Genomic DNA, 9,134 nt, shown 5'->3' on the forward strand with positions numbered 1-9,134 from the left:
TAGATATATTTTTTAGAAAATTATATTGTCTATCCTCAATGTTTTGGATATTGTTTGAAGCTTACTCGCTATATTTAGAAATGTTACAATTTTGCCGTTGTTTACACACAATATTTAGGAATGTTTCAATTTTGCCGTTGTGTTAATATTTTTGGAAAGGAAAAACAGAAAGAATGTACCTTAGAGTGAATTCAAATTGGACATACACATTTATAATTTATTAAAGAGAAAATTTCACTCCCCTCCCCTGCGAGATGTTAAAATGACACTCTCCTCTCCTCTATTTTATAAATGTACATTCTTCTCCCTTCTGACTTTTAAAAAACCTCCTCTTTAATTCATTTTAAATTTTTTGTGTTAACTAAGATTAAGTTTATCCATTTTTTAAAAAAAAAAATACCCATTAGCAAAAATTTTATTTTTAATCATTAAATTTTGTTTACCTTTTGTTAAAATTATAATTTAATAATTAAAAAATTATTGAAAGGTATTTTAGAAAAAAAATAATATAATTATTAAATTTTTTTTAAAAATACAATTTAATCAATAAAAGAATAATTTATTAAAGGGTATTTTGGTAAGCAAAATTTAATGATAAAAAATAAAATTTTTGTTAATGGGTATTTTTTTAAAAATAATTTATTTTTTTTTTAAAATGGATAAAATTAACATTAGTTAAAACAAAAAGTTTAAAATACATTAAAGAGGAAGGTTTTAAAAGTTAGAAAGGAGAAAAATGTACATTTATAAAATAGAAGGAAGGGAAGTGTCATTTTAGCATCTCGTAGGAGAGGGGAGTGAAATTTTCTCTTTATTAAATTGAGGGTAAAAAGAATATTTTAGCAAATTAAAATTTAACTCTAAAATCATGAATAAAGTTATTTGTACCAATATAATTGGTCGATACCACCAACGCATAAAAGAAATTAAAAAAAATAAAGAATGAGATAAATAAAAACCCTACATTGGATTCTTTTATGAGTTAAATAAATGTTGTACTAAAATATTGCATAAGAGAGTAGGTAACATGCACATGCCTTAATGTTGCAATCAAATAAGAATAATACTACACATCTAAGTTTTTTTATAAATTAAATTTAGTCAAATTAAATAATAAAATTTAAAATAATATTAATCATAATTAATTTTTGTTATGTTAAACCAACTTAGTTGGACTTAATCAACAAAAACACTTGGTTGTAGAACATTATTCATCAAATAAATGCAAATAGAATTCTCAAAGTAAATTTTGTCTCTAACTCAAATTATTCAAATACAAATCTATGCTTTTGTAAACTCTTTAACTCACAAAGGCAACAAACAAAAAACAATTGCCTTGGTGTTTTGTGAAACAAAATTTTTATATAAAAGGGGATTCAGACCATAAGGTAAGGTATGAATCATTGTATCCATTAACCACAATAACAACTTAACAAGGCACATTTTTACTATTACACACACTAATACTATTATTTATTTTTATTATACAATGTAGAAAATTTCATATAATTACATTTTGGAAAATGAGAAATCATCATCATCATCATCATCATCATCATGTCCCTAAGGGAGCTCTGTCATCTGGTCCAGCAAGCATGATCTGCCATTTTAACCATTTGCCAAGTTAGGAATAGTGAGCAAGATCAGAATTAATGTGAAAATATGACAATTCTCTAGCATTAATTATATAAATATAAGTTGTTTAATTATACTGCATCATATAGTTTGTGACTCAAATTTTTAATTTGGTTCTTATAATTTAAAGAATTTTAATGAGCTCTTTAAATCAAATAAAACTTGTGAGTAATCTAGCCCTTAGGATAACCTAATATTACACACACACCCAGAAAAAAAAAAACTTTCATATAATTCAATAGATCATTATCTGATTTTGTAAGATCAAATGTAACAACTTGATCAAAAACAATTTCCCAATGTAAGGAAGGACGTGATTGAAAATTCAAAATCAGTCCCAAGAAATTTTTAGTCCAACACTTCAATCCTCAACAAATTTTAATCATCAAATATTGAAATCAGTCTCTATTGTTATTTAAGACCTTCCACATAGTTTTCTATTTTAAGGATATGGTAAATGCAACACTATAATAGCATCCTTAAGTTTCAGCATTAAGCAATAACTTGTTAAGAAGAACTTACATTACAGTCAAATGCAAACCTCCTTGCAAGCATGATAGCTGCATTTCTTTCTCTCTCGGATTCGAAAGCTAATACGAAAGAGTACCCTTGCTTTGGCTGCCAAAACAGCGCCTGGGCCACGGCATTGCCACCACCTCGAACTCCACAAAGCTACACAAAACAAGATCAAAGCAAGTTGTTTGACCGAATTCCAATTTTTAGTAGAAGTTGGAAAATATAAATCTTGTCATTCTTTGTCAGCAGCATCGGCTATTCAAAATACCTGCATTGAACTTGAATAATATTCTTTAGCAATTGTTGTCTTTCCTTTGCATAGCTTAATCCTCATCTTTCCAACATGAAGTACATGAATTGATTCGGTTGGATGATGTGAACCATTAATCTGAGTTACGACCACCTGCGGAAGCATGAAATACGTAATTATGTAAACGATTTCACGAGAAAAGGAAATTGATTTAAAAAAAGAAAAATAATTGAAAGGATCATAACACCATACATTAAATTCAGTATCATGTTTTCGCACAAGCGCCTCTACATAGGTTCCCAAACCAGCAGCTGCAGAAGAATACAAAAGCAATTTAAACTCAATTCGATTGTGCACAGAAATATCCACTTGTTGAAACTGATAAAGAAAGCAAATTTATAATTATAAACTCCATAGAAGCAAAAATATTATACTAGAAACGACGATCCAGAATTGAAACCAACCTGGATCTATTGGACCGGTGGTTGATAGTGTGATGTGCTGGCCATCGGAAATAATGTCAACTTGCAATATGCGTCCAACATCAAAAGGTTCGGGGGCATAAATCGATTTAGTTGCTCCTGATGAAGAGAAATTTGAAATATATACGATATGATAAGCAAGTAAGTAATGATATTAATAATCAAAATTACAGAAAAAAAACACAATCAACAATTAAGACTGGCTAACTTAATAAGATTAACTAACAGCCATAAAAAAGCAAGTCATGTACCTGAAATAAGTTCTTTTTTGGTGCCATCGGATGACACACGATACCATTGGATTGAACATTTTGAAACTTCAGGAACAATATCGGAGCAAGGCTGAATTTCCAAATAAGAACCTAATGTCTCAGTGCCTTCTAGTTCATAAAATTGTGGAACACTTTCCCCACCTTTCTTTGTCCTTGCCAGCTGAAAAGCATAATTGAGGTTATTTGGTGATACCGTGAAAGAAGCTTATGGTAGAAGACAATCAATCATATATTCCCCTAATTCAATGAAAGAAACTTGTCATCCACTTCAACCAAAAGAATAAGCCCAATGTTGAATCCCATACTCAAATACTTATCTATGAAACTAACTACACCGGTATCCATCACATTTTAGACCTTTTTTGAACATCCCCAAAATACATCTCAAGATCATAGTCTCAACTTGACGAAGAAATATGGAAGATTTACTCGATTCAATATAACATACTGCATAAACTAGCACTACCACCAACTGCCAACATACTGCATGGAACCAGCTATGCGCACTACAATATCACATCTTCAACATGGCATAAGAGGAAGGCGTACCTCCTTTTGAAGTCGAAGATAATGTCTAGTCTTCTCCGAAAGTTGAGCCCTCAATGCTCGAAGTTCATGTTCCATATCCATGACCTACAAGTATATTCAACTAATTCAAACTCTTAATATTTTGTAGAATAATGGTCATAACATATCGCTAATAGTCGATAGTGGAATATACTATCTCTTCTTATAAGTCACCAAAGACAAAGACAGAAATTGATGCCATATTTAAAATATATTATGGTGTGGAGCACATTGGGACAAATCAATTTTCTTATCCTAATCCCATTATAGATTAAAGTTTAGAAACATTATTATTTATTACACTATAAAAACCACATGCAAGTACAAAACATTTTCAGTATTTAATGTATACCTTGCTTGGTTGATGTAGCATTTTGATTCTACGAGCCTCTTGAACCTCCTTCATTAATTGTTCGATGTCCTAAAGTTCACATAAACACAACAACCGCTGAGTATACTCGTAAACTTGTAAAGAGATGCACTAGCATTTAACTTTCAAGGGGAAATAACTATGATAGAAGATCAATGGCTAACACTAGCACCAGGGGCATCATGCAACTAATAACAATAACTAACCAAGCACAAAGCAAGACGTTATGTTCAAGCCATCACAAGAAAACGACAAATAATAGAAAGATGGAAGAGGAAAATGCAAGAAACCTTTAAGCAAAAAGATTATTTCTTAAGAAAAATTTCCGGTCTTCCGTTTGTCATTGCCTTTTCAAAGATCAGTAGCCGAAAATATTCATGTGACATGCCTCCGTACAAGTACACATATTTAAACATGTACCAAATTTTCATGAAAATATATGAACAAGAAAATAAGTGTTATCGAGTCTGATGTGTAACGTCACGTTAGGAGAAAAAATAAATCTAAATTCAACAATATTAAAGCTTGATAAATGACTAGAAAATATCACAAACCTGGTTCCCTGAAGCGTGAGACATTCTCTCATGTTCTTGAAGTGCCTCTTCAACTCTCTGAACTGCTGCTCTAGCATTCTCAATTTCAGTACGAGCAAAAGCTCTTTCCTCGTCAACAAGTCTCTTAGCATCTTCAGAAGCCTACTAATGAATTGGAAGTCTCAACATTGGACTTTGGAAGTGAAATCGATTCTATTCCTACTTTCTTCTATTTCTAATAAAATTTCTTAAATAGGTCGAAGAAGTTAAGTAGTTGACGTCACCTGCTTAAGGAAATTTGCCAGCTTCTTCACCTCTGCCTTCTCTAGTAATAGTTCCCCTTCCCTCTGAGTTAACTGAATTGCCAGAGCTTCAACCTGAAGAATGCAAAGAATAAGTTACTGTTGCTGCTCTAATCTCTTGAACAATAGCAAACGAGTGAATAAAATGTCACCAAATGAATATTCTGTTTTTTAAAACAACAACAACAACAACAAAGCCTTGTCCCACTAAGTGGGGTCGGCTACATGAATCAAACGGCGCCATTGTGCTCTGTCATGTATCATGTCTACAGAGAGACCGTTTACATGTAAGTCTCGTTTGACCACCTCATGGATGGTCTTCTTAGGTCTTCCTCTGTTTTTCGCCCTTTGTCCATCTTCCATCTCATCCACCCTCCTGACTAGATGTTCTATCGGTCTTCTTCTCACATGTCCAAACCACCTGAGACGCGATTCAACCATCTTTTTCACAATGGGTGCTACTCCAACTCTCTCCCTTATATCTTCATTCCTTATTTTATCCAATCGCGTATGACCACTCATCCATCTCAACATCTTCATCTCTGCCACACTCAGCTTATGTTCGTGCTCCCCTTTAGTCGCCCAACACTCCGTACCATACAGCATAGCCGGTCTTATAGCAGTGCGATAGAATTTACTTAAAGGTACTTTTTTGTCGCATATAAAACCAGATGCACTCTGCCATTTTGACCAACCTGCTTGGATCCTATGATTTACATCCTGTTCAATCTCTCCATTATCCTGTATAATGCATCCAAGATACTTAAAACTTTTAACTTTTCGTAGGGTGTTTTCTCCAATCTTTACCTCTATATTGGGGTTTTCCCTTCTCAGACTGAACTTACATTCCATATATTCCGTCTTGCTACGGTTTATGCGCAGACCATACACTTTTAGAGCTTCTCTCCATAACTCCAACTTCTTATTTAGGTCTTCCCTTGACTCCCCCACAAGGATGATATCATCAGCAAAAAGCATGCACCATGGCACAGGCTCTTGGATGTGCTCTGTGAGTACTTCCAAGACTAATGTGAAAAGGTATGGACTTAAGGATGATCCCTGGTGTAATCCTATACCAATAGGGAATTCTTCTGTCACACCACCTTGAGTCTTCACACTAGTTGTGGCCCCATCATACATGTCTTTAATTGCCCGAATATATGCGATCCTTACTCTCCTCTTTTCTAAAACCTTCCATAAGACCTCCCTTGGTACCCTATCATACGCTTTTTCCAAATCAATAAACACCATATGTAGATCCCTTTTATTATTACGATACCTCTCCATCATCCTTCTTAATAGGTATATCGCTTCAGTGGTAGATCTTCCTGGCATAAATCCAAATTGGTTCTCTATTACTTGTGTCTCTTTTCTCAACCTCCGTTCTATCACCCTTTCCCATAACTTCATAGTATGACTCATAAGCTTAATCCCTCTATAGTTTTCGCAACTTTGTATATCCCCCTTATTCTTGTAAATAGGTACCAATGTGCTCTTTCTCCACTCATCAGGCATCTTCTTTGACCTTAAAATCTCATTAAAAAGCTTGGTTAACCAGTTGATGCCTTTTTCTCCAAGACCCTTCCAAACCTCAATCGGGATATTATCAGGTCCTACTGCCCTGCCATTTTTCATCTGCTTTAGAGCCTCTTTTACTTCGAAGTCTCGAATCCTTCGATAATAGTCAAAGTTTTGATCTTCTTCCTTTGTGCATAATCGACCAAGGCTCGGAGGAGTCTTCTGTCCCTCATTAAATAACTCGTAGAAGTAACTCTTCCACCTTTCATTAATCTTCTCCTCTTGAGCCAACACCTCTCCATCCTTATCCTTTATGCACTTAACCTGATCCAAATCTCTCGTTCTTCTTTCCCGACTCTTTGCAATTCTATATATACCTTTTTCTCCTTCTTTCGTGCCCAAAGACTGGTAGAGACCCTCATATGCTCTTGTTCTTGCTTCACTTACAGCCACTTTTGTCTCTTTCTTAGCCGCCTTATATTTTTCCCAGTTATCTGCATTACGGCATAAAGACCACTCTTTAAAGCATTCCCTTTTTATCTTTATCTTTTCTTGTATACTCGCATTCCACCACCAGGACTCTTTGTCTCTTGGTCCTATTCCTTTAGATTCACCAAAACTTTCTTTTGCTATTCTTCTAATAACTTCTGCCATCTTCCTCCACATCTCTTTCGCGCTTCCATTCCCATCCCACTTTGCCTCTTCTCCTACCCGTCTTAGGAAGCTTCTTTGTTCCTCACCTTTCATCCACCACCACCTCGTCCTTGGGTTCTTCGTATGATGTTTTTTCCTCAACTTTTGCTCAACGCGAAAATCCATGACGAACACCCTATGTTGTGTTGTCAAACTCTCTCCCGGGATAATTTTACAGTTAATGCAAAATTTCCTAAAATATTCTGTTTTTTAAAAAATGAAACTTTTTCATTGGGGATGTTGAGCAACATATTTCTATTAGAGGATAAACAACACTCTAAATTCCCAATGAAAATATGAGCAAATATGAGCATTCATTTATTATATAGAAATGAAAATGAAGTATTTGTCTTTCCCTTTACTCAAAAATAAATAAATAAATAAAAACGATAACTAACCATAGCAATAGCTTCCTCTACATCATCCTTGTTTCTGCCTGCCACACGCCCTTTTAAGGATTCAAGTGCATCTCTAAGCTTCTTCAAAAGAACATGTTTTTCCAATGATGCTGCTTCTCTAAGTCTAGCCTGAATTTCACCAGCCAACAAAAAATTCAGCTAAAATAAAGCAGACGAACTTTATCAGAAAGCAAACTATGATCAGTGGTTACTGATTAGTTGAAAACTTAAAAGAATACAAACCATATGAAATTGAACAAAAAAAAACGAAGAAAACATGAGTATATTCCTATGGATAAACAACGTTTAACAAATTGAGCTTAAGAGAAAGAAGAGTAACCTCTTCGGACAACTTAGCAGCAGCAGCTAAACCCCTCTCAAACTTACTGGCAAGGTCGCGAACCGATAGACGGTTTTGCTGTTCCAACAGCTGGGCAGTCTCACGCGCAACAACCTCCTTCATAGACAGTACTTTCGGGTCTTCCTTCGTCTCCATAATCTGATTGTTGGCTCCAATTCTGTAGTTAGGGAACCTACTTGAAGTAAACACCACATCAGAGGACACTGCAGGCACTGCCTCTTTCTGCATTGTATCACCAAAATCTCGAGTCACCCTTGTCATTTTTTGCAATCAGTTCCAACTGCCAATCACAAAAACACAAACTTTAGCTAAAATTACTGAGTAAACCATAGTTTAATGGAAGAAATTCATTGTTTTTCACATACATATGAAAACCAAAATACAAAAACAACAACACAAACACATACCAGACTATATAATAACTAGAGAAACATATGATAAAACTACCCTCTAAGGTTTAAGGTCAATTGAAGTCAAAGTAAACTCTTTTGAAAAAGGAACTAAAGTCTAAACCCTAATCCTCCTTCTTTAACTACTTTTCTTCTAGTTTGAGTTGAAGCAATTAGCAGAAAAACTGACCCAAAAAAAAAAAGAAAAAAAAGAAAACTTTCACTTACAAATCATGAGAAGATGAAAATGGGGAAGCTAGCTTGTGATTCTTCTTGCAAGATCAGTTGGCAGAAGGGGCTTGCTCCAAGTTGGGTATCAAACAAAACAAGAGGTTGAGAGAGAGAGAGAGAGAGAGAGAGAGAATAAGGCATAGAGAGAAAAGAGGGTAGCTTTGCTTTTTTTGAAAAGAAGGAAAAAAAAATAAAAAATGAGAAAGAAAAGAGAGAGAGAATGCAAAAATGTTGTGCCGCCCATGGAAGGTTTAGGTGGGACCCATCCCCTAGTTTTGGGAATTTAGTATCAAGGTTTTGGTGTTTGTCTTTGAGATCCCTTCAATGTTTGTTGTGTTGTGTTCTTGTGTTGGCTGATTTTGTGACCAAACACACTTCAATTTAACTCCTTGCTTGCTTCTTTCATGTACTTAGCTTTATATATTTGTGGATTATTTATTATTAGCTGCACTTTCATCCTTAAAAATCTTTAAACATTCCGCTTCTTATTATTAATTAAACAAAAATTTTGTTTTTTTATTTATTATATTTTATATTAATTGTTTAAAAATTATTTATTATATTTTATATAATTATTTAAATTTAAAATTTCAAAACTAAAGTTTAAAAGATTGAAA

At 34.0% G+C, this 9,134-nt stretch overlaps 1 protein-coding gene across 2 annotated transcripts; it reads right to left on the reverse strand.

Moving 5' to 3' along the window:
- On the reverse strand, positions 1,235-8,822 carry LOC107629070 (stomatal closure-related actin-binding protein 1). Of its 2 annotated transcripts, XM_016331761.2 has the most exons (13): positions 8,515-8,813; positions 7,877-8,177; positions 7,537-7,665; positions 4,910-5,002; positions 4,647-4,787; positions 4,075-4,143; positions 3,705-3,788; positions 3,135-3,315; positions 2,866-2,982; positions 2,654-2,712; positions 2,420-2,554; positions 2,158-2,307; positions 1,235-1,600 (listed from the first exon to the last, which is right to left on the reverse strand). In XM_016331761.2, the coding sequence occupies exons 2-13, from the start codon at positions 8,156-8,158 to the stop codon at positions 1,556-1,558; spliced, it is 1,485 nt and encodes a 494-aa protein (XP_016187247.1). In that variant the 5' UTR covers positions 8,159-8,177; positions 8,515-8,813; the 3' UTR covers positions 1,235-1,555. The 2 variants fall into 2 exon arrangements, with proteins under 2 accessions (XP_016187247.1, XP_016187248.1); XM_016331762.2 differs by lacking the exons at positions 4,647-4,787; positions 4,910-5,002 and having other exon boundaries at positions 8,515-8,822.

The sequence above is a fragment of the Arachis ipaensis genome, chromosome B03 (assembly GCF_000816755.2).
Source record: "Arachis ipaensis cultivar K30076 chromosome B03, Araip1.1, whole genome shotgun sequence".
Taxonomy (NCBI): domain Eukaryota; kingdom Viridiplantae; phylum Streptophyta; class Magnoliopsida; order Fabales; family Fabaceae; genus Arachis; species Arachis ipaensis.